At 40.1% G+C, this 24,935-nt stretch overlaps 1 protein-coding gene across 2 annotated transcripts; it reads left to right on the forward strand.

Annotated features, from left to right (window-relative positions):
* Positions 1–623: 623 nt before the first annotated feature.
* Positions 624–14,894, forward strand: LOC113419346 (tubulin alpha-8 chain). 2 transcript variants are annotated; one of them, XM_087968668.1, is made up of 6 exons: positions 624–756; positions 2,806–3,028; positions 7,550–7,698; positions 9,314–9,994; positions 12,983–13,148; positions 14,450–14,894. In XM_087968668.1, exons 1-6 carry the CDS (start codon positions 754–756, stop codon positions 14,548–14,550), a joined length of 1,323 nt encoding a protein of 440 aa, XP_087824794.1. In that variant the 5' UTR covers positions 624–753; the 3' UTR covers positions 14,551–14,894. The 2 variants fall into 2 exon arrangements, with proteins under 2 accessions (XP_087824794.1, XP_026534449.1); XM_026678664.2 differs by lacking the exon at positions 12,983–13,148.
* The last annotated feature ends 10,041 nt before the right edge of the window (positions 14,895–24,935 follow it).

The raw sequence follows: 24,935 nt of genomic DNA on the forward strand, positions 1-24,935 counted from the left end.
CTTTTCATTAGCTCTACTGGCAGGAAAATTCCATGGGGCTCCCTATTTGCAGAGACTTTGCCCCTGTGGAACCTAGGGTGGTAGAAACTCTCATTCATGTCTTCATAACGGTGTCCTTTTTATCTTGCCTTAAGACACAATCTGATTACTTGAATCATTTCCAAATATGAAGGCTATACGGATAAATTTTATGTTTTTTTAAGGACTGCTAACTCCATACTCACATATTACATAGCAAAATGTCTTCACCAAGTTCTATAAGTGTGCAAAACCTTTGATTAGATATTTTGTTTTTATTGTTCTATTGTTTTCTTTCATTTTGCAATAACAAATTGTTGCATCAAGCTATGTCTTTTACTGGAAAGGCTGGTCAAAGACCATAATAAAGATATCTGATCTAATCTTAATTTTATTTAAAGACTACTATTTCTCGTGGATGGGCCGATTAAACCCATCAGTGGATAATTTAGAATTTTTAGGACCTGTGTCCCTTTGGGCTTAATGAAGCTGCTGCAGCTATGACTCTCAGAGGCTGGTGATGTAAGTTGGTCCAGAGGGTGTACACGTTGGGAATTATGACCTCCTCCCTCTCCTGCTCTATGACACTGAGTGGCAACAACAGGTGTTTGGTGCCAGTCTCCTCCTTCATTACAGCTCAACGGGTGGCAGAGGAATTGGGGAAAGACAGCCAAAACAGTAACAAAGCCTTCTAACTCCTGACCAAGAAAAGAAGCCAGAACCAGACAAAGCATTATGGTAAGCCAAAGAAATAGAGGGGAAACAAGAATGAAGAAATTCATAGCCACCTGCTCTAAAAAGTTGTAAGGTTTATATTCAAAAACAAGTTAGGCATTACCTCTTGGCCAGATCGTAGTGTTTCTAGCACAGACGGCATTGTAAGCCGAAGTGGTTAACAGTGCAGTCCTAAGCAGGCTTACCTGGGAATAGCAGAAGTCAGCAGGAAATCTGAGTTAAAAAAAACAAAATACCTCTAGGATGAATTGCAACAAGAGAAACGGCATTCTCTACCCTGAGAATAAGTGGGAAACTCAAAATTCATAACCTGTCCCCAGATGATGCTGGCTAAGCCAAGGTAGGAAAACTCCTTAGAATCACAGGTTTCAAGCCTGTCTTTCTAACCTTTGGAAAACTGCCAGAAGTTGTCCCAGTTTTGTGCTGCCATAACTGGAAGAGACTTACCCATGGTTTTTGTATCCTCTTTTAGCTTTTATGTTGACATAATGTTTTGGGGAGGAGAGCAAGCCACTACATTTCCACCCTTCAAATATCCAAAATGACCACTAAAATCCACAGCGAGGTGCCACAAAGAAGTTGGATAATATGAGAACTTGATTTTAGCATGTGTGATTTGGATCAGTATGGCTTAGCAAGCAACCTATACTTTAAAATCACAGCTTATTAGAACAATACTTTTGTTTTTCCTATAAAAGGATTAGTACTTCTTACTAACCATCAGACAGACTTTATGTGGCTGTAGGATGTAGCCTAGAACTTGAATTAAAACCATTAACTAATTCATTCTTTGTTAGGTAACTTTGAGTTAACCTATTTTCAGGCTTTTGAGCCCTTCCTCCCATTCAACTTTGATGACTCCAAATTGCTAAACTGAAACTTTTGTGAGAAACAAAAGAGAAAGTTAATTTTTTTTAGTGTAACCCACTTCATTACTCATTGCTTAACCTTATCTTTATTGCCAGTAAATGTGTGATGACTCGGGCCAGTATTAATGTCTTAAAGATATGAAATACAAAAATTTAAAAAATATGGATGGTGGAGGGAGGGAGGAAAGCATTTCCACTCTTCCTATCAATCATATGGGCTAAGGAATCCAAAGATCCAACCTTCTTAAGTTACAGTTCATGCAGTAATATCATTTAGCTAAGTTGAGACCCAGACAGAAATAAAAGCAAACCCATTAGGAATATTATGGGATTGAGATTTATCACAATGTATGATATTAAACCTGATCTTTGTATACAGATGAAACCTGAGAATGTTGAAGAAATACAGAAAAATGCTCACTGTTTCATTATTATTATGATGTTATTTTTGCTGGGGGGGGGGAAAAGTATGCTGGCTATGGCCCAGATTTTGAAAATGGATTGCCATTGCCTGCTTCCTAGGGCTGAGGGGTTATCCAGTTGTCTTTGTGCCTAAGGTGGGACAAGAATTTGCACAGCTTCTGGCCCAGTACTTTAACCAGTGGCTCTATTATTCAATCCATAATGTATCTCTTTCCAGACTAATCACTGCAATAAAAATATTGAGCCAATGCAGCAGTATTCCATTTTCCTCTTCACTGCTGTTATCCTCTAACAGACCAACAGATTTTATGGACAAAAATTAATCTTGGTCCTCATTGGATTTTCTGAGTGATGATATTGTTTGTCGATGTTGTTTGTACTTCTTCAAAATAGGGGTTTTCCCAAGACTGATAGCATTTTTATCTCCTTCCTGAGTGGGTATTATTTTGATTACACAGATATCGATGCTCGGAAATTTTAGATCACTGTCTAGATTAGTCATCTCCAACATGGTATCCTGCAACTGTGATGGACATGATCTGGTGGGCATAGTCAACCCCGTTGTTTGTTATGAGGTGGAAATGATGGTATATTCCAAATCTTCTTAACAGTTCCAAGTTGGATCAAACCATTGAAAATAGGAAGTCCTCTATCCCTGAAGATCCAATGATAATTTTCTCTAGAAGAGGGGGAGATGAGATAAATGGGCATTGTATGCCTCCTATTCTTCTTACCTTCTCTTTATCTTTTCCCCTCACAGCGTGAATGCATCTCTGTTCATGTTGGACAAGCTGGAGTTCAGATTGGTAATGCATGCTGGGAGCTGTTCTGTCTGGAACATGCCATCCAGCCAGATGGCACCTTCCACGCTGAACCCAACAAGTTCAGTAATGATGACTCCTTTACCACATTCTTCAATGAAACCCGCACAGGGAAGCATGTGCCACGAGCAGTTATGGTGGACCTAGAACCCACAGTAGTAGGTCAGTGAAATCATGAGTGGTGGCAAATAGAATGGGAGTTTTTGAACATTTGCAGTGCTGGAGATGGAGTGAAGAAATCAGGTATTCTAATCTTTTACCAGTTATGGAAGGGTGACTTCTGATGGTATGTAAAATTTGCTGTTCAAGAATTTTAAAAAAACTCCATTTGACAATATGTCTTCAGCCATCAGGTCCCATTTTGCAGAATTCTATACCAGAAACGTCCTTGAGATCTGGGGGAATCAAGGTGCTAAGAACATCTCTACAATCAAAGCACTTCTTCTTCTTCTTCTTCTTCTTCTTCTTCTTCTTCTTCTTCTTCTTCTTCTTCTTCTTCTTCTTCTTCTTCTTCTTCTTCTTCTTCTTCTTCTTCTTCTTCTTCTCCTTCTCCTTCTCCTTCTCCTTCTCCTTCTCCTCCTCCTCCTCCTCCTCCTCCTCCTCCTCCTCCTCCTCCTCCTCCTCCTCCTCCTCCTCCTCCTCCTCCTCCTCCTCCTCCTTCTCCTCCTTCTCCTTCTCCCATATCCGTCATCGGACACTGGTGATCAAGTTGGTGATCCTATTTTTATCAACAGCCACACGAAAAAGTGCTGTTGAGTTTTGTCCAAACCAGTGCAAACCAGATTTGTCCAAACCAGAGCATATGCTTGGGTAAAGAATTTGTGATTAATGCTAAAACCAATCCTACAAGCCTATTTACGCTGAATTTTTTAAAAAATTATTATTTTGCAGCAACTTAATTTGGTCAGCGGGAACTTCTCACTTGCTGGTATTTTTACAAAGCTGACCTAAGATTTGTCTATTTTAACTGGGGAGGAGAGGATAAATACCAAGGTTTTAACTACTGGGGTTTTGACTGAATTATGGCCTAACGCTTAACTGATGGAGTGAATGAATCACACCAAATAATCAATAAAAAGATAATATCCAATCACTCAGGTAATTTAGATACCTGATGCAAAAAACCACTTACATGTATGCTTTCACTCCCCCTCCTCGGCAGAAAAAAAATAGTATGCTGCCCTTTCTTGTTTCTAAAATTAGTTGACTGACTTACTCTGACTAATTATACTGTAGAGTTAAAGATTATCGGAACACAATCTACAGTCGCAGTCCCACACGTATGCTCTACAAATTAGTGCCTCTAATTTTTAATCAGATACAAAGAAATTATTAAGATAGATAATTGTACTCTGGTTCACTTTCATTACCTACTTTTCATTACATGAATATGTTGAAAGAAATTCAATTATGTACCCTTTTAAATAAATGATGGGAATGTACCTGTTTGCATGTTCCTAATTTAAAGAATTGGGGTTCCATTTTAGCTCTTCAGTCATAATGTTATTATTTACTATATTCTATGTATTATACTACACCCTAACACCAATATTACTATTAACAGAAGTTGATACAGGCTTTGGAACACCAGTTTATACAGCAAGTCCTAAACGGATTATTTTATTATTATTGTAGAGTGCTTATAGCTCTGCTCTGGCAGCAGTGGTGGGATTGGAATAACTTATCAACTGGTTCTCTGGCTGGGTAGGTGTGGCCGATTGATCATGTGACTGGGTGGGTGACATCACTTATCACACCCAGCCCCACCTCCCGGCCACTCGTCTCAAAGGCAGAGGTAGGATTCAGTCAGTTGGGGCTAATCCCACCACTGGCTGGCCTCGCTCCCGCCCATTTTTTGGCCTGTTTTTTTGGGCTGTTTTGGGGAGCGTTTTGGGGCCCAAAAAACACCCCAAAAAGAGGCTGAAAAAATAAAGAGGGCGTGGCCAGCCAGCGGTGGGATTTGTCGGCTCACCAAATTATGCAGAATCTTACCTACCGGTTCGTCTGAACCGATGCAAACTGGCAGCAGTCCACCCTCTGCCTGGCAATTATATATTTTTTAGCTTTCAAAATATGAGAAAATTCGTTTCTCCTGAATTTTGAAAGAGCAAACAACAAAAAAAGGGCATCCTGCTGGCTACCTTGTGTGAATATTTCATTATATCCATCTGGGACAGAATTTTACTTGGAGCTTTTAAATATGTTGGATATCTAAATGTCTGATTTAAATATTTTGTGTGTGGTTGTTTGCATCTGTATGTGTGGGAGGGGGAGAGAAAGAGATATTGTTAGGGACAAAAAAGTAAAAAGAATCAGAGTTTATTTTGAGTTTAACAATATATCTCTAATGTGCCACCAGTATAAGTAGTCCTTGACTTATAACAGTTTATTTAGTGACAGTTCAAAGTTATAGCAGCACTGATAAAAGTGACTTATGGCTGCTTTTCACACTTATGACCATTGCAGTATCCCTATGGTCCTGTGATCAAAATTCAGATGATTGGCAACTGGTTCACATTTATGACAGTTGAATTGTCTTGAGGTCATGTGATCATCTTTTGCAAACTTCTGACCAGCAAAGTTAATGGGGAAGCCAGATTCACTTCACAACCGTGTAACTAACTCAACAATTGCAGTGATTCACTTAACAACAGTTGGCAAGAAAAGTCATAAAATGGTACAAAACTCACTTAACAAATGTTTTGTTTAACCACATAAGTTTTGGGCTCAATTGTGGTCATAAGTTGAGGACTACCTGTATTAATAATTCTATCCTCAGTTGTACAACCTAGATCATCAAGGATCAAACAGAGCATTGCAATAGTTCCTACTTGGTTTCTAAGAATCAAGCAAGACCATATTTGATGTTAATAATCTGTGCCTGGAATAATTTCAAATAAAGTTAAAGCCAAAAAAAAAATCTATCTACTGCCATAGCCGAACCTCTAAGCATAATCTTTGGAAAATCTTTCAGGACTAGCTCCTTGCCAAACCTATGGTCACTAGCCACAGTCATCCCCATCTTCAAAAAGGGAGACCCCAGCCTAGTTGAAAATTACAGACCAATCTGCTTATGCTGCATCAGCTGTAATATCATGGAATCAATTATTAACCAATCCATTATCCTCCACTTAGAGACAAACAACCTACTCTCTAATAAACAATTTGGTTTCAGGAAAAAACTATCCTGTAATCTGCAATTCTTACACTGCAAAAACATATGGACTACACAACTCGATCAGGGCAAAGCAATAGACGCAATCTACATAGACTTCTGTAAAGCCTTTGATTCAGTGGTACACGACAAACTACTTCTAAAACTAAAATCTTATGGTATCTCTGGACACCTTCATAACTGGATAGAAGCATTCCTGTCAAACAGACAATAAATGGTCAAAATTGGGAGCGTCCTATCAAATTCTGTACCTGTCAACAGTGGTGTCCCACAACTCTCTTCATACTCTACATAAATGTCCTCTGTGAACATATTCAGAGCAACTGAATTCTCTTCGCTGATGATGTAAAACTATTCAATACCACCAACAATACTGCTACCCTTCAAAAAGACCTTGACTATGTATCAGAATGGTCAAACAAATGGCAACTTCAAATCTCAACAAATAAATGCTCTGTTTTACAAATTGGCAAAAATCAGAAAATAAAATACAAGCTGAATAGTTAAGACCTTGTTGAAGATCCAAGCTCTGTAAAAGAACTTGGAATACTCATCTCTAATGATCTAAGTGCTAGAGCCCACTGTAACTACATAGCCAAAAAGGCTATTAGAGCTGTTAACCTAATCTTACATAGCTTTTTCTCTGGTAATATCACACTACTAACTAGGGCATACAAAACATTTATTTATTTATTTGATTTATATTGCCGTCTATTCGCCCATGGTGACTCATTTGCTAGACCAATACTTGAATACAGCTCATCAGTCTGGAACCCGCATTACGTATCTGATATTAATACAGTTGCAAAAGTCCAGAAATATTTCACAAGAAGAGTTCTCCATTCCTCTACCCATTGCAGAATACCTTATGCCACCAGACTTGAAATTCTAGACCTAGAAAACCAAGAACTACGCCGCCTTCGGTCTGATCTAAGTACAGTATATAAAATTACACCTTGCAATGTCCTACCTGTCAATTAATACTTCAGCTTCAACCATAACAACACAAGAGCAAACAATAGATACAAACTCAAGGTTAACCGCACCAAACTTGATTGCAGGAAATACGACTTTAGCAACAGAGTGGTCAATTTCTGGAATACTCTACCTGACTCTGTGGTTTCTTCCCCAAACCTCAAAAACTTTAACCTTAGACTGTCTACTATTAACCTCACCCCTTTCCTAAGAGGTCTGTAGGGGGTGTGCATAAGCGCACCAATGTGCCTACCGTCCCTGTCCTATTGTTTCTTTTTATTTTTCTTATATGTATCATTTTCATGTACTCATAACTATGTCTATACTTATACCTGTAATCTTATAATCGCTTGACAAAATAAATAAATAAATAAATAAATAAATAAATAAATAAATAAATAAACAAAATAATCCACAAATGCTTCTGTCATATAGCAAACAAAGATGGTGTCAGATGTCAATTAGGAAGTAACAAATCACTATTATCAAAAATTGTCTTATATTTATCACAATATATTTACATTTCTGAACAGATGAAGTGAGGGCTGGGGCCTACCGCCAGCTTTTCCACCCAGAGCAGCTGATCACTGGCAAAGAGGATGCGGCTAATAACTATGCCCGTGGCCACTACACCATTGGAAAGGAGAGCATTGATATGGTGCTGGATCGTATTCGCAAACTGGTAAGCACATGCATGGCAATTAAAAGTGACATGATTTTGAGGAAGAAATTCAGCGCAAATCTAGGGCAAGAAGCAGAAATCTAATGTTAGGAACTCCAGTTCCAGTCATGCCAGTTGGGTATACCATGAGCTATATCAATATGCAGAATGAGCTGGGTAAATAATCTATTTAAGTTGAACCTAAATAACAACCTATAAAAGTCATGGATCTCACACTTTCAATGCTAGGAAAACCTCACTAGGCTACCTTGTTTGACAAATAATGCTTATGCCAAGTATATATTCCTCATACTGTAGAGAAGGAATTGTTATCCTGTTATTTTATACTCTTTTCTTCTTGTATTATGAGGCAGTCACAATACAAATAGTCCTCTTCTTGCCAGCACAATTGAGCTCAAAATTTCTGTTGCTAAGTGAGACATTTGTTAAGTGAGATTTGTCCTGTTTTATGACATTCCTTGTCACATTTGTTCAGTGAATCACTGCAGGTATTAAGTTAGTAGCACAGCAATAGCACTTAGACTTATATACTGCTTCCCAGTGCTTTACAGCCCTGTCTAAGCGGTTTACAGAGTCAGCCTATTGCCTCCAATAATCTGGGTCCTCATTTTACCCACCTTGGAAGGATGGAAGGCTGAATCAACCTGGAGCCTGAGATTTGAACTGCCAAATTGCAGTCAACTGGCAGTCCGCAGAGGTAGCCTGCAGTACTGCATTCTAACCACTGTGCCACCACGGCTCAACATGGTTGTGAAGTGAATCTAGCTTCCACATTGATTATAGCAATAGCACTTAGACTTATATACCGCTTTATAGTGCTTTACAACCCTCTCTAAGCAGTTTATTATGCTTGTCAGAAGGTCCCAAAAGGTGATCACATGACCTCAGGACCCTTCAACTGTCTTAAATCAGTTGCCAAGCATCCAAATTTTGATCACATTAACATGGGGATGCTACAATAGTTATACGTGTGAAAAACAGTCATAAGGAGTTTTCTCAGTGATGTTGTAACTTTACCCTGTCACTAAATGAACTGTTGGAAGTCAAGGACTACCTGTATCACACAGCTAACTTAACTTTTAAAAGATTAGTGGTTAAGAATGGCTGTAATCTATTTTAGAAAGGTGCCAAGCATGAAAAAGAAATGCTACTAATAAACAAGTTTTCGTTCAAAAAGGTATGCTCACCACAATGTAGGTTCTTATTGAAAACTCACAATACCACTGGATTTCAGATTTCTGTAAACTGCCACTGAAAGTATGTTTTGTAAACAATTAAAAGACTTTCTTTAAATGAGGAAATGGGAAGGGTCCCATGGAGACATCCTTACTTATTTGTGTATTGAATATTAAAAAAGAGTAGAGAATTTATTTTTAAGATTCCTTACAATGCTCCAAGAACACCTGTAGCATATATTAAGGTAATTATGTAGATCAGATCTGTTTTGCTGCATGTGCCTAAGCACAGGTTCATTGGGACAAAGCTGTAGCAACAAATGAGATTTTGAATTAGAGTTGGAATTGTAGAAATGGTCTTTGCATGTGGCAAACACTGAGTGTGCTAAAAAGAATTGTTGAGATACAAGGAGCTCACTCTGGATTGTACTTCTTTGTAGACAGATTCCTGCTCGGGTTTACAAGGATTCCTGATTTTCCATAGTTTTGGAGGAGGCACAGGTTCAGGTTTCACTTCTTTGTTGATGGAACGCTTGTCGGTGGATTACGGCAAGAAGTCCAAACTGGAATTTGCTATCTATCCAGCCCCTCAAGTGTCCACAGCAGTGGTGGAACCCTACAATTCTATCCTGACCACCCACACCACCTTGGAGCACTCTGACTGTGCCTTCATGGTGGACAACGAGGCTATCTATGACATCTGCCGTCGTAATTTGGACATTGAGCGCCCCACATACACCAACCTGAACCGCCTTATCAGCCAGATTGTCTCCTCCATCACTGCCTCCCTGCGCTTCGATGGTGCCCTCAATGTGGACCTGACTGAATTCCAGACCAACCTGGTGCCCTACCCTCGCATCCACTTCCCCTTGGTGACCTATGCACCCATCATCTCCTCTGAGAAGGCCTACCATGAGCAACTTTCTGTGGCCGAGATCACCAGCTCCTGTTTTGAGGCCAATAATCAGATGGTCAAATGCGACCCCCGTCATGGCAAGTACATGGCTTGCTGCATGCTCTACCGTGGAGATGTGGTGCCCAAAGATGTCAATGTTGCAATTGCTGCTATCAAGACCAAGAGAACAATCCAGTTCGTGGACTGGTGTCCAACTGGCTTCAAGGTGAGGAGCAAATAATTAAATATTTTCCTTCTATCTTAAAGAGAATCACATTCACATAAAGGGTATAATCCACGTCCCAAGGTAAGTATTAAATGTAAGTGACATCAATGTACTTGTCATAAGCTATTTTATCCAATTTCATTAAAATTGTGGGAAACTTCCAGTAGATCTTCAAAATGTAGAGTATAAAGTTACCTACTTGTACTAAACAGAAATTACTTTTTGAAAGAAAGTATGCAAGTCAATTAAATAACCATTTTCATTCTGGATAGCAAGATGGATTTACCATAAATAAGCAAACCTTTCTTCTTATATTCAGAAAATAATCTAACCTTTAATTTTTTTTAATTTGCTGATCTATCTTCATGAAAATGCCCTATACTTCAAATAACCCTTCCCCTTTGAGTGGACGTTTAGCTTTTATTGTTTCACAATGAACACCATTCATTTTATGCCCCTCCTAAACTTCTCTAAGTCCTGAAGCAGCAACTTTCAAAACAAAACATCTCCATTCTACATAAAAGGGAATGAAATGTTAGTATGAATACTCCTACACAAACATTTGCAATTCTAGCTATGTAATCTGGTTGCTTGCATAATTCAAACAGGAGACTTAAAATCAATTTCAGTATAATCATATTGAATAGATTATTTGGTCTTCATTTGCGCTCATTTCTTTGGCCTGTTTCTCATTCAGCCCTGTGCTTTCTTAAAAAATGTTTATACTGTATTTTTGAATAATAATAGCAAGTAGAATAATGTTTTTAATAGAATAATGTACAAATTGTTGTGTAAGTAGTTGTGGAAAGTAAAATAAACCAAACTCATTAGTCACAAATAGTGACTAATATTGTATAACTTATCTCACAATTTGGGCAATACAGGTAGTCCTTGATTTATGACCACAGTTGAGCCCAAAATTTCCATTGCTAGGCAAGACAGTTGTTAAGTGAGTTTTGCCCCATTTTACGATCTTTTTGCCACAGTCGTTAAGTGAATCACTGCAGTTGTTAATGTAAGAGATGACCAGGCTGAGCATCAGGGTGAAGTCTTTTCTTTTATAGTCAGTTCCAGCATTCTAATCAATGCCTAATTAATACAAGTTTCAATTCAATTTCTTACTCTGTCATAATTAAAAAGTCTTCCCTGAGTGGTATCACTTCCATTTAACTCTTTTTACAGTCCTATTTCTTTACCTTTACACTTTTCCTCTTTCTTTCAAATCGCCGCTTCTACAATCTTCAACAAGGGCTCTTTCCTTCTGTTTCAGAGTTATCTCTAAAAAATCCAAAGTATTTTTCCCGGTCACACACCAATCACCACTTCACTGCTCCAGCACAAACTTGGTTCCTGGATAGCTTCCTGTCTTCTAGGCAGCCATTAAAGACTGCCGCTACAGCCTGTCTTTGGAGGGAGTGTTGCTAGCCATGGAGGGGAAATGTGGCTGCCCTCAACCCAGCAGGCGGTCTCCCCCTTTTTCACCATCCCTCCAGGATGGATCCTTTGGGACCCTTCAACAGGTAGAACACGAATCGAAGCCACTCACAATAGCAGACTCCGATCCGTCTTCAACGGAACTCCCACCGGAAGTCAAATGCATCATCAGCCTGGAGTCCCTACATCCCCAAAAGAGATCTAAGTTGAAGTCGGTTGACTCTTGTCTGGAGTCAACTGTTAGTAGATCAGATTCTTGTGTATGGGTAACATGAAATAAAATCGCAGTGCTTTTGAACTCCAACCTAGCTCCTGGTTTTTTGTATCTGGCAATTAATAGCAATACAGTTGTCACAACGTTTTGGCAGAATCTCATCTGCCATCATCAGGCTTCTGTATTGTGTTCGTCTGTGAGTCAGACTTTGTCTGTGAGTCAACCAGTCACTAAACAAATGGAAAGTTGAGGATTACTTGTACCATACTGAGTTGTAAAAGATAATCCTTTCTTTGACATCTTGTGAAATTTTGGATTCATGTGCAGGAAACCAGGAGTCCTGGCAGCTCAAATGAATATACAGTATACAGTATATACAGTTTATTGCATACTAACATTCAAAGCTAATTTGCAGTAACGGATAACAGATAATCAGAGTTGGAAGGTACCTTATAGGTCATCTAGTCCAACCCCCACACCCATTCTGACAAATGGCAGTCCAATCTCTTCTTGAAGGTCTCAAGTGAAGGTGCTCCTACAATTTCCGAGGGCAAGCTGTTCCATTGGTTGATTGTTCTCACTGTCAGAAAGTTTCTCCTTATTTCCAGGTTAAATCTCCCCTTGTTCATTTTCCATTCATTATTCCTCTTCTGGTCTTCGGGCACTTTAGAAAATAGCTTGACCCTTTCCTCTCTGTGGCAGCCCCTCAAATATTGGAAGACTGCTATCATGTCTCCTCTGGTTCTTCTCTTCACTAGACTAGCCATGCCCAGTTCCTGTAACCGTTCTTCATAAGTTTTAGTCTCCAGTCCCCTAATCATCCTGGTTGCTCTTCTCTGTACTTTTTCTAGAGTCTCAACATCTTTTTTATAATGCGGTGACTAAGGTTTACAAAGGCTGTATAGAGTGGTATTAGTACCTCCCTTGATCTTGATTATATCCCTCTGTTAATGCAACTTAGGATTGCATTAGCTTTTTTGGCTGCCACTGCACAATGCTGGCTCATATTTAGCTGGTTGTCCACTAAGACTCCAAGATCCCTCTCACAGTTACTGCTAGTGAGCCTGGTTTCACTCGATCTATATGTATGCTTTTGGTTTTTCTTGCCTAAGTGTAGGACTTTACTTTTCTCTACATTGAATTTGAATGCAATAGATAAGAGTCAACAGAATTCATGGTGGGCTGGACTTAGTACCTCTCTTGTGGGTGTGAAGAGACTCAAGACTTATGACATGTTTGACTCCTCCTGTGATGACCTGTAGTCTCTCAAAATAACCCCAAACCCAAAACATATATTAAAGTCTGGTAAAGCCTTCAACTTAACTTCACTGTTTTATTAGGCACAGTTTAAAGTCACAAAAGTAAATAATGAGGCAAACAGAAAACCAAAACAAACCGCATTGATGAGAGTTCCGAAGCAAGCCAAGATAACTAATTATAAACTCCAGGAAAATAACCGAGAAAAGTCCATGCGAAGAATGCCAGCAAAGATAAACCTCTTTCAAGGTAAACACTAAATTGACTCCTGCAAATTCTAACTGCACAGTTGCAAACTTATATACATAGCTCCCACCTGCAAGCCACGAGGAGGATCATGGTAATCTCCTCTTCAGTAGACCTCGCTTTGCCCTGATCCTCTCCTCCCTGCGTGACCTAGGATGGATAGGGGATGGGCCTGGATCCTCCTCTGACTGCTCAGCCGGCCTCTGCCCTTCCCCAGCCTCCTCCACCACCTCTGGAGCCACACTCCCACTCCCTGTTGGCTGTTCCTCCTCTTCCTCAGAGTCAGTCTCCACCAGGGGCATGACACCTCCCTTGTGTTCAACTTGGTCACCTCCTATAGTAGATTGATGAATTCACTATGTACTTGATGAAACGTGGAGGGCCCTGAGAGGAAGCAACCATGGTGAAGACAGTATGTCATCTTCTATTCCAGTATTTCTCAACTTCAGCAAATTTCAGATGGGTGAACTTCAACTCTCAGAATTTCTCAGCCAGTTGAAAGTTCTGAAAGTTACCACGGTTGGCAAATAGTGTTGTGTCTTAAAGTCAATGGTAATCAAGTGGTAATGAAAGAAGAAGACTTCATATAGTTGTTGTTCAAAAGAATATTATCATCTGAATGTTTTAGCTTTTGTCGCATAAATATATTTTTACACAATCCAATACTTTCTCCCCAAATTTAGTAAGTGTAAAGTGTTTTAAAAACATGTCTTTTAAACAAGCGTGATCTTATTATCTTCATCTTGATTTCGGGAATTATCAAAAGCAGCATTTTGTTGGAGAGTTCATATCCTTAGCCCTTAGCAATCCATTTTTAGGAGAGATGCAAATATTGTCTTTTTAACATCACAAGCTTTTTCACAGCAAAAGTATCCTAAAGTTATTTTTTTTAATTCCGGATTTTACTAGTCACTGTCCACTATAGGGGGAACTATTACCGTCCCACTGAAATGGTACCTATCTACTTGCATTTGCATGCTTTCAAACTGCTAGGTTTGCAGGAGCTGGGGTGAGGACGGGAGCTCACCCTGTCATGTGGCACTTGGGTCTCAAACCTGGGTCGGCTTACCAGCCAACAAGCCTGGTGTCTTAACCAGTGAGCCATATTTTTTTCCTCTAAAATGCTTGAAATATGGCATCACTCAGGTTAGCTATTAGAGGAAATTATGGGAATAAATTCGTTGAAGTCATCAGAATCTCCCTCCATAAAATTAATTCAGATTTCTCATTGCTCTTCCCTCCCCCCCCCAACGCTTCCTATCAAGGCCATTTTGAATGATCTTATCTCTCCTTCTGTTTTCCAGGTTGGCATCAATTATCAGCCCCCAACCGTAGTGCCCGGAGGGGACCTTGCTCAAGTGCAGCGAGCTGTTTGCATGCTGAGCAACACCACTGCCATTGCTGAAGCCTGGGCAAGGTTGGACCACAAGTTTGATTTGATGTACGCCAAGCGAGCTTTTGTTCACTGGTATGTTGGTGAAGGCATGGAGGAAGGAGAGTTTTCCGAGGCTCGGGAAGATTTAGCTGCATTGGAGAAAGACTATGAGGAAGTTGGCATGGATTCCTTGGAAGAAGAAAATGACGGGGAAGAATTTTGAAAATATAAATGGTCCCTAGCGGTGCATATTTGGGCCACAAACGAAGTTCTCACAAGTCTTTGATGGACAAAAGAAGCATAGTAGTTGAGCTTAATCCTTTGCATTCTTGTCTACTCCAGCGGCATATATAAATATATCATCAGTCTGTGAAGAGGTTTTCTGCATTTTCTTTCTTAGGCCATACTATCGTCCTTGACTTACGACCACAGTGGAGCCCAAAATTTCTGTCACTAAGTGAAATGGTTGTTAAGTGAGTTGTGCCCCCTTTTACATCCTTTATTGCCAGAGTTGCCAAGGGAATCACGGCAGTTGCCAAGTTAGTAACATGGTTGTTCAGTGAATCTAGCTTCCCTATTGACTTTGCTTGTCAGAAGGTCGCAAAAGGGGATCATACCATCCCGTCACAACTATGAGTCAGATGCCAAGCATCCGAATTTTGATCACGTGACCGTGGGGGTTGTAAGAGTGAAAAACGATCACAAGTCACCCTCCCCTCCCCCATGGGATGGGTGAAACATGTGAGTGGCTTCATTATTATTAACACCCTCCATCTATTATTTCTTTTTCTGATTGCCATTATAATTTTTAATAATTTTAATAATTATATATTTTGATAATTATATATAGGCAGTCCTAAGGGAGCCCGTCCATTACAAACTGAGCATATGTTAGATCAAGGGTCGCCAACCTTTTGGACCTCAAGGATCACCAAACTCATAATTTTAAATCCCAAGGACCACTAACTGGTTCTGTGGGCGTGGCCTATTTTGTGGGTGTGGCTTGGTGGTCATGTGACTGGCTGGGCATGGCTTGTATGTAATTATTATAAATATTTATATAAATATTGAATTTTTTATAAAAAGAGAGCAACTTTTACCCAAAATCAGGCAAAGCAGGCAGGCAGATTGAGTTGCTCACAGAACCACAGATTCATTCAGAGATCTATCTATCTGCCATCGGCTAGCTCCGTCTGTCACATAAAATTTGCTTGCAAGCAAACTCATAAAATTTGCTAGCAAGCAAACTCACAAAATTAACTCACAACACACCATGTATGTAAACATTGAATTCTTTATTTAAAAAGAGCAACTTTTACCCAAAATCAGGCAAAGCAGGCGGGCAGATTGAGTTGCCCAGAGAACATTCAGTGATCGATCTATCTGCTCTCAAATTTGCTTGCCATGAGTCTGCACTGAATAATAAAACCTTCAGTCCTAAGGGAGGTTCGGCTGTGCTTAAAAGCAGAGCCGAAGATCTAAAGACTAGCTAGAAAGCAAGAAATCCAACCATTTCCTGCTTCCTAGCTAATCTAAATCTCCCAGCATAGCAGAACAGATGATGGTCGGAAGAAGGAAAATTTAGCAGGCAAGTTTGCCAGGTAAGGAGTGAGTGGGCGGGGAGGGTTCCCACGGGCCACGTGGGTGGCGCAGCCTTGTGTTTCTGCACAGCCTGGATTAATTGCTTTGGGGGGGGGTGCTCTGGGGGTGAGATTTATCTGCGTCCCACCAACTTTTTCTCATGGCCCACCAGTGGGCTGCGGCCCACCGGTTGGTGACCGCTGTGTTAGATGATGTACATCTCTCTTCCTATTCTATGATGCCATTTAAACCAGCCATTGTGACTTATTCCACAAATTCCATAATTAAGCAAACCATGTTTTGGAACAATAGGTCAACCCAGCCACTTTTGCCTTTGCTTTGCCATACATAACAGGATAGACTGGTTTTTGCCAAACAGGTGGCCTTTAGTTGTATTGGACTTCAACTTCTATTACCCTCATCTCCTGGAATTATGTCTGTAAATGGGTCAATACTTTTATCATAGGGATTTTTTTTTTTCAAAGTATGTGGAAAATATAAAGATCCTACCACTGAAGTTCAGCTCCCTGGTCAAAAGATATTTGGAAGAAAAAAACTGTGAACATTGAAAAAGGGTGGAAGTGGAACAGTCCAAAAAAGTTGACATAACACCTACAATACTACTACATCCTTGTGTTTGTTAGCTCTCCTGATGAAACATGTCTTCTGCTTTGCCTTGGTGAAGTTGTTAAGAGAATGCAATCCAACGTGACTCATACATCTTTCAATTTTTCCATTCCTTGGCTGTCTAGAAATAAACTCACTGTGGACTGCATGTGTATCCATAGAAGGGAGAAAACCTGCCAGTATAATTCCTTACCTAATTTCAGTTCTTATTCCAACATCTTTCCTGAGGATCAGGTTTTTTTAAAAAAATTAGATTGCTTTCTCTGCTTTTATTCAGAAGCTGAAGATGGTGCACTGGGAACAGCCCACATTTTTTTATAATTTTTTAATTTTTATTCTAGAAATTTTTTTTATTTGGCATACATTTAAAACAGACAAATCAATATATATATATATATATCCATATATATCCATATCCATATATATATATATATATATATATATATATATATATATATATATATATATATATATATATATATATATATATATATATATATATATCTATATGTTTTCTGAGGTTCTCGCTGGTATTTGTATGTGGATCTTTGGTTATTCATCTATCTATCTATCTATCTAGTGCCAGTGCCTGCTTGCACTGGCACTAAGCCAAAGCACCATGGCGAGTGGGACCTCGCCTATCTATCTATCTATATATATATCTATATATATCCCCATATATATCCATATATATATATATATATATATTTTCTCTTAAGTTTTCGGTACTTACATGTATGGCATTCAGCTTTGTTCGGGTATTTTCCCACATCATTGTAGTTGTGCTTTTAAACCAGTTTATAGAATAGAACTAATGACACCAGAGCCACACCCACCAGAGCCACACAAGATGCCACCACCACACTTCCACGTAAAAAGCAGACTCACACCCACACAGAAGATGAGACATGTATATATATATATATATATATATGTGGATCTTTGGTTATTCGGTTTTCTCCCGCGTAAGATTGGAAGTTTCTAGGCAACGTTTCGATGAAGTCTCATTCATCATCTTCAGGCTTCTGTCTTCAGCTCTGTGCTTCTCAGAGTGATGTGAGCTTGCAGCTGCTTCTTCCTTTTAACTGCTAGTGGGGGTGTGACTTGATTGGTTGGGGGCTTGGCTGTGTTCTGATTGGGTGGGGGTGTGTTCTCATTGGTTGGGGGTTTGGCTGTGTTCTGATTGGTTGGGGGTTGGCCATGTTCTGATTGGCTGGAGGTGTGTTCTGTTCAGGTGGGGGGTTGGTTGTGCTCAGGTTGGTCTTAGTTACTGGGGATTTGAGCTGGTGAGCTGTGATCTTGCTGTTTGGCTTCGAGTTCGTGGTCGTGCTGCATCTTCATGGTGGGGATCAGTTCGCTTCATGTATGGCTCAGGTGGGGTTGAAGTGGGTAGTGATGCAGCTGCAGTGCGGCTTCTGGTCTGTGGTCGTGTCTCATCTTCTGTGTGGGTGTGAGTCTGCTTTTTACGTGGAAGTGTGGTGGTGGCATCTTGTGTGGCCCTCGTGGGTGTGGGTCTGGTGTCATTCATCATGTTAGGTACTCGTCTGTTCATGAGGGCGGGTTTCCAAATGGCTGGTAAGCGGGAGGTGTCATCTCTTTTATTCATGCTGTGTGGGCGTTTTTCTATCTCTATGGCCCACATTCTTTTTATAGTTTTGGTATTTTTATTCTAGAAAAGGGAAGAGGCATTTATTTGGCATACATTTAAAACAGACAAATCAATATATATATATATATATCCCCATATATATCATATATCCATATATCTATCTATCTATCTATCTATCTATCATCTATCTATCTATCTATCTATCTATCTATCTATCTATCTATCTATCTATCTATCTATCTATCTATCTACCGTATTTGCCGGCGTATAAGACGACTTTTTTGCCCTGAAAAACATGCCTCCAAGTGGGGGGGTCGTCTTATACGTCGAGTATATAACAAACTCTATATTTTGAGTGGAAATGTTGGGGCTCGTCTTATACGCCGGCAACACGGTACATAGTTTGTCTCCTAAACAAGCCTTAAACAAACTTAAAGAAGGAACAGAATTCTTGCTTCTCTCTCTCTCTCTCTCTCTCTCTCTCTCTCTCTCTCTCTCTCTCTCTCTCTCTCTCTCTCTCTCTCTCTCCAAAACAGCAATGCTTCAGAGCCAGCCGCGAGGCGGAATGCGAGAGTTTCGACTCGGCTTTTCCAATCCCCAGGCCAGGTCTTGGGAGGACAAGCGGGGAGGAAAGAAACTTGCTGGCCGGGCGCGGCCCTATCCCACTTCCTCCTCCGCAGCTTCTGGTAGGCTTGCAGGAAAGCCGAGCCGCGCAGCCGGGGCCTCCTAGCTTCTCGGAAGGCTCGAGAGACGCCCCGAGGCAGCGCGGAAGGCAGGGCTCGCCAGCCGCGGGACAAAGACGCTTCCTGCCTTGCCGCCATAATGCCAGGTCAGTAGCTCCTTTCCCGGCCAGTCGAGCTAAGGCAAGAGACCCGCTTGAGCCGGGAAGCCCACTTGCGAGACCGCGAAGTTCGGTCCCTAAAGCCTCTGTGGGTTTCGCAAGTTCGCACCGGTTTCTGACAGGAAAAGCGTTTAGCGGAATTCCGCAGAGCTTCAACTCCGAGGCGCTTGGAGCGTTGCTCATTGGGAGGCGTCTTCGGTGCATGTTTTAAATGGGTGCGAAGCACGAGTAAGTTTGTATTAAAGTGCCAATCCAAGACTCGTAGTTTTCAGGCTTGTGTTTATTATCATTTGCAGTCTCTGTATATTCAGAGTTGTATCGGGTACTTTCGATCAATTTATCGCAAGTGTTGTCGTGGCATAGGCATACTGTAACAATAAGTATTATATGAATATAATAATGAAATCAGTATGTGGCTTTGTGTCGAGTGAGTCATGCTGTATGACTCACTTCCATACTTTTGGCAATGCCTCTCACAGAAACTTTTACTACAGAAATCATAGTTAACCCTATTATACCAAACCCCACTTAACATGCAGAGGATTCAAATATATTCCAGCCATTGATTGCCCTTTTAGTAGGTAGAACTACATGTGAGTTTCAGCAAAAGCACTGAATTCAACGGCGATTCTTAAACGTTATGAAGACTTAAATGTTAGGAAGCCTTATGAAGACTGGAAAATAGAGTTGCTACAATTCTAAGGAAACTTTAACATTCTTTCCATAATCCTACAAGGCTTCTCCAAGTTCCTTGTTGTTTCCACTGAATCACTCCTTCCTTTCCTTGTTGCCCAGCATATCATATATTCTGCATAAAGCACACAGGCTGAATCATCTTCTTCTCCCCGCCTTTTCTATCTTAGTGCTTCTCATCCTTAGCAAGATTAAGATGTCTGGACTTCAGCTCCAGAATTCCCCAGCCTGCATGCTGGGAATTGAAGTTCAGACACCTTAAAGTTGCTGAGGTTGAGAAAAACTGCTCGGGAACACTTGTTTCCTTCTTGTCTGCTTCCTAGATGTCATTACTGTATTTGCCGGCGTATAAGATGACTTTTTTGCCCTGAAAAACATGCCTCCAAGTGGTGGGGGGTCGTCTTATACGGCAGTATATAACAAACTTTATATTTTGAGTGGAAATGTTGGGGGCTCGTCTTATACGCCCAGTCGCCTTATACGCCGGCAAATACGGTTATCTATCTATCTATCTATCTATCTATCTATCTATCTATCTATATATATATATATATATATATCCCCATATATATATATATATCTCCCCATATATATCCATATATATATATATATATATATATATATATATATGTATGGTGTTCGGCTTGGTTCGGGTATTTTCCCACGTCATTGTAGTTCTTTAAAGTTGTAGCAACGTTTCAGCAGAATCTCATCTGCCATCATCAGGCTTCTGTATTGTGTCCGTCTGTGAGTCAGACTTTTACAGTAGTTTCAGATTTGAATTTGGGGCAGCCTATTGCTGTGCCAGAATGGTTTTTTCTTCATCCTGATTGGTTGGGAGTCTTGGTCTGTGTTTATTGGTCTCGGAGTTTGCTGTGTTCTGCTTGATTGGTGTCTCTAATATCTTCTGTCTGTTTTTGGCTCTTTTTGTATCTTGATTGGCTGGCAGCATTGTGTTGCTTTAATGGAGGCCTTTAGTGCAGCTTGGCTTCGGGTAAATGGACGGCTATCATTAGTTAGGAAGCTGGGTTTCATCTGGGTGCCTGGTTGGGGTGTGTTTGAGCTGGAGGTATCAGGGGGATCTGTTTGTGCCCAGGTGTTTGCCTGGCTTGTGGTGTGGAGATTTTTTTGTTTGTGAGTGCAGGCTTCCAAATGATTGACAGCCTGGTGGAATCATCTCTTCTGTTCATGCTTTCTGGTCTTTTTCAATCTCTATGGCTTCTCTGATGATTCTGTGATTAGGGTTTTCTATAGTGGCCAGGGTTTTGGTGCCATTGAAGTTGATGCTATGACCTGTGGCTTCCATGTGTTGGACTAGTGAGGAAGTGTGTTCCAGCTTTTTGACTGCATTTTTGTGTTCATCCAGGCGGGTGCTTATTCTTCTATTAGTCTGTCCAATGTATGTGGCCGGGCATGATGCACAGGGGACTTCGTATATGCCTTGGTTTTCCAGGTCAATTTTATCTTTATCATCCTTAGCAACCCCAAAGATAAAATTGACCTGGAAAACCAGTTTCAGTTTCAGTTTCAGTTTCAGTTTCAGTTTTGAATTTGGGGCAGCCTATTGCTGTGCCATACAGAATGAAAAAAGACCTGAAAGCATGAATAGAAGAGATGATTCCACCAGACTGTCAATCATTTGGAAGCCTGAACTCACAAAAAAAAAAAAAAAAATCTCCACACTACTAGCCAGGCAAACACCTGGGCACAAACAGATCCCCCCTGATACCTCCAGCTCAAACACACCCCAACCAGGCACCCAGATGAAACCTAGCTTCCTAACAAATGATAGCCGTCCATTTACCCGGAGCCAAGCTGCACAAAAGGCGTCCAATAAAGGAACACAATGTTGCCAACCAATCAAGACACAAAAAGAGCCACTAAAAAGACAGAAGATATTAGAAACACCAATCAAGCAGAACACAGCAAACTCCAAGACCAATAAACACAGACCTAGATTCCCAACCAATCAGGATGAAGAAAAAACCATTCTGGCACAGCAATAGGCTGCCCCAAATTCAAAACTGAAACAACTGTGGGGGCCTGACTCACAGACGGACACAACCAGAAGCCTGATGATGGCAGATGAGATTCTGCCGAAACGTTGCTACAACTTTAAAAGCACAACTACAATGACGTGGGAAAATACCCAAACAAAGCTGAATACCATATATATATATCCATATCTATCCATATCTATCTATCTATCTATCTATCTATCTATCTATCTATCTATCTATCTATCTATCTATTTATCTATCTATCTTTGGTTATTCGGGTTTTCTCCCGCGTAAGATTGGAAGTATCTAGGCAACGTTTCGATGAAGTCTCATTCATCATCTTCAGGCTTGTGTCTTCAGCTCTGTGCTTCTCAGAGTGATGTGAGCTTGCAGCTGCTTCTTCCTTTTAACTGCTAGTGGGGTGTGACTTGATTGGGTGGGGGCTTGGCTGTGTTCTGATTGGGTGGGGGTGTGTTCTCATTGGTTGGGGGTTTGGCTGTGTTCTGGTTGGTTGGGGGGTTGGCCGTGTTCTGATTGGCTGGAGGTGTGTTCTGTTCCGGTGGGGGCTTGGTTGTGCTCAGGTTAGTCTTAGTTGCTGGGGGATTTGAGCTGGTGAGCTGTGATCTTGCTGTTTGGCTTCCAGTTCGTGGTCGGTCACACCCCCACTAGCAGTTAAAAGGAAGAAGCAGCTGCAAGCTCACATCACTCTGAGAAGCACAGAGCTGAAGACACAAGCCTGAAGATGATGAATGAGACTTCATCGAAACGTTGCCTAGATACTTCCAATCTTACGCGGGAGAAAACCCGAATAACCAAAGATCCACATACAAATACCCGCGAGAACCTCAGAATATATATATATATATATATATATATATATATATATATATATATATATATATATATATATATATATATATATATATATATATATATATATATATATATATATATATCCATATATATATATATATATCCATATATATCATATATATATATATATATATATATATATATATATATATATATATATATATATATATATATATATATATATATATATATATATATCCATATATATATCCATATATCCATATCTATATCTATATCTATCTATCTATCTATCATCTATCTATCTATCTATCTATCTATCTATCTATCTATCTATCTATCTATCTATATATATATATATATATATCTCCATATATGTTGTGACTTGGAGGTTTGAGCCTGCTCTGTTACAGGACACAGACTTGGATAATGAGGAAGAGGAGGATTTGGCTCTGAGGTTTGAGCCTGCTTTGTTAGAGGATTTGGAATTGCCTTCCTCCCCAAGACTTTCCTCTTCGGCAAGACCTTCCTCCCTGGTTGTGCCTCAGGTGTCGGCAGATAACCAGGAGGGCATATCAGAGCCTCTGGCTGAGGAATGTTGCTTTGATGTGAGGCAAAGACGCAGGCAAAAGCATGAGATGCAATGTAAAAAGAAAAGACGAATCAGAGACTGAGATGAGAGACTGACACGCCCCACAGGGAATAAAAGTGGGTGTGTTAGCTCTGGGTTCTTGTTCGGGACGTGTTATTTTGTGAGAGAAGCGTCTACATTTTCCTGTGTGTGGCGTCAGCTTGTGATTTATGCTTCCTTATTGGACTTGGCAGACAGCTGGCGTGAGACTGCCAAGAATGTTTTCGGATTAAGGAATTTAACCCTGTAATTACCGGACTTGCCTGCTTATTTGTGTTTCAGTTGGAAATTTGGACTTATTACTTTGTTTGTACAGGTGAGACATACACACACACACACATATATATATATATACACATATATACATTTTACAGCATATATTGAGCAATGGTTAAAAAAAAATTCTTTATCTTTATCATTGACGTGATCTGCCTTGTTACAATAACTCCCTCATTCTTTTAATGTTTTAACTTCTCTATATAGTTTGTGATTAAATGTACATCTTCTGTCATTTCCATAACTTATCCAAATATCAAATATTACCTTTTCTTTAACCACTCATATCAAATGTTCCATATTTCGTAATAGTCATTATCTTGTTTATTTTTTAACAGTTTGGTTAGGCTATCCATCTCAGCGCATTCATGTATTTTTTAAATTACCATATCCTCTGAAGGAATGGAAGACAGTTTCCCGTTTTGTGCGTAGGTTAGCTGGCCGCAGTTATGATATGCAAAATTAAATATTGATATTTTTTTGTCCATGTTTGACTCTATCATACTTAGCAGAAAGGTTTCGGGTTCAAGTTTTAAATTTTGTTTTGTTATATTTAAAATCAAATTTCTAATATTTCTCCAAAATGGGAACAGCCCACATTTTATTGACGTAACAAGCCTGTGACACAGGTTGGGCTGAAAGGAAGGGATTTGCCAGTGTGGAAAGGGAACTTCATGAGGACAGTGGTGACACCCAAGCAGGAAAAGCCCAAAGGGAACATCAGGCCTGCCATAAAACAAACTTGCATAGGAAAAGAGATTTAATAAAAGGCATTGAAAGAAGCCCCCTAGACAAAATCCAAGTAATTAAGAAAGCTAGGGAAGCAAGAAAAAGAAAACCCTTACAAACACAAGACATGCCAAATCAGCTAAACAAACAGACAAAAGACACAAAATATATTGCAAAGGAGACAGACAGGAGATTTCCACAAGAAAACATTAGGAAACTGATAATCCAATCAAACCACCCTGCAAAGTTTGCCTTCTGCACCCCCAGGAGTTTACCCTCCGGCGGAAATGAAGACAACCCCTGACAGGATTTAAAACATTAAGAAATACAAACACAAGCACACACACACAAAATGAGAAAAAGGTATAAAAAATCAGGGGCTTTTCATACAAAGTGAGCTAGCTCCAGGAACGCAGACTTCTTGCTATCTCTCGCCTTCCTGAAAAATAAAAAGAACCAGCTTCCAAGCAGTTGTCTGAATCCTTGCACTGGAGTTCTCCCAGCAGGAAAACCGAACCCTCAGAAGAAAGGCATTTTCCAGCCTTTCAACACCAGGTTATCTGGAAGAGCTCCTGGTTAAGTCAAGTGTTGGGGAAG

The sequence above is a fragment of the Notechis scutatus genome, chromosome 6 (genome assembly GCF_049901735.1).
Source record: "Notechis scutatus isolate UNSWTSFEM ecotype Mainland chromosome 6, rNotScu1.2, whole genome shotgun sequence".
Lineage (NCBI taxonomy): Eukaryota > Metazoa > Chordata > Lepidosauria > Squamata > Elapidae > Notechis > Notechis scutatus.

Excerpts from the sequence above, each read along its gene's own strand:
- LOC113419346 (XM_026678664.2), top strand. Across the intron at positions 3,029-7,549 it reads CCTAGAACCCACAGTAGTAG|ATGAAGTGAGGGCTGGGGCC; the intron begins GTCAGTGAAATC and ends ATTTCTGAACAG. Across the intron at positions 7,699-9,313 it reads TGGATCGTATTCGCAAACTG|ACAGATTCCTGCTCGGGTTT; the intron begins GTAAGCACATGC and ends ACTTCTTTGTAG.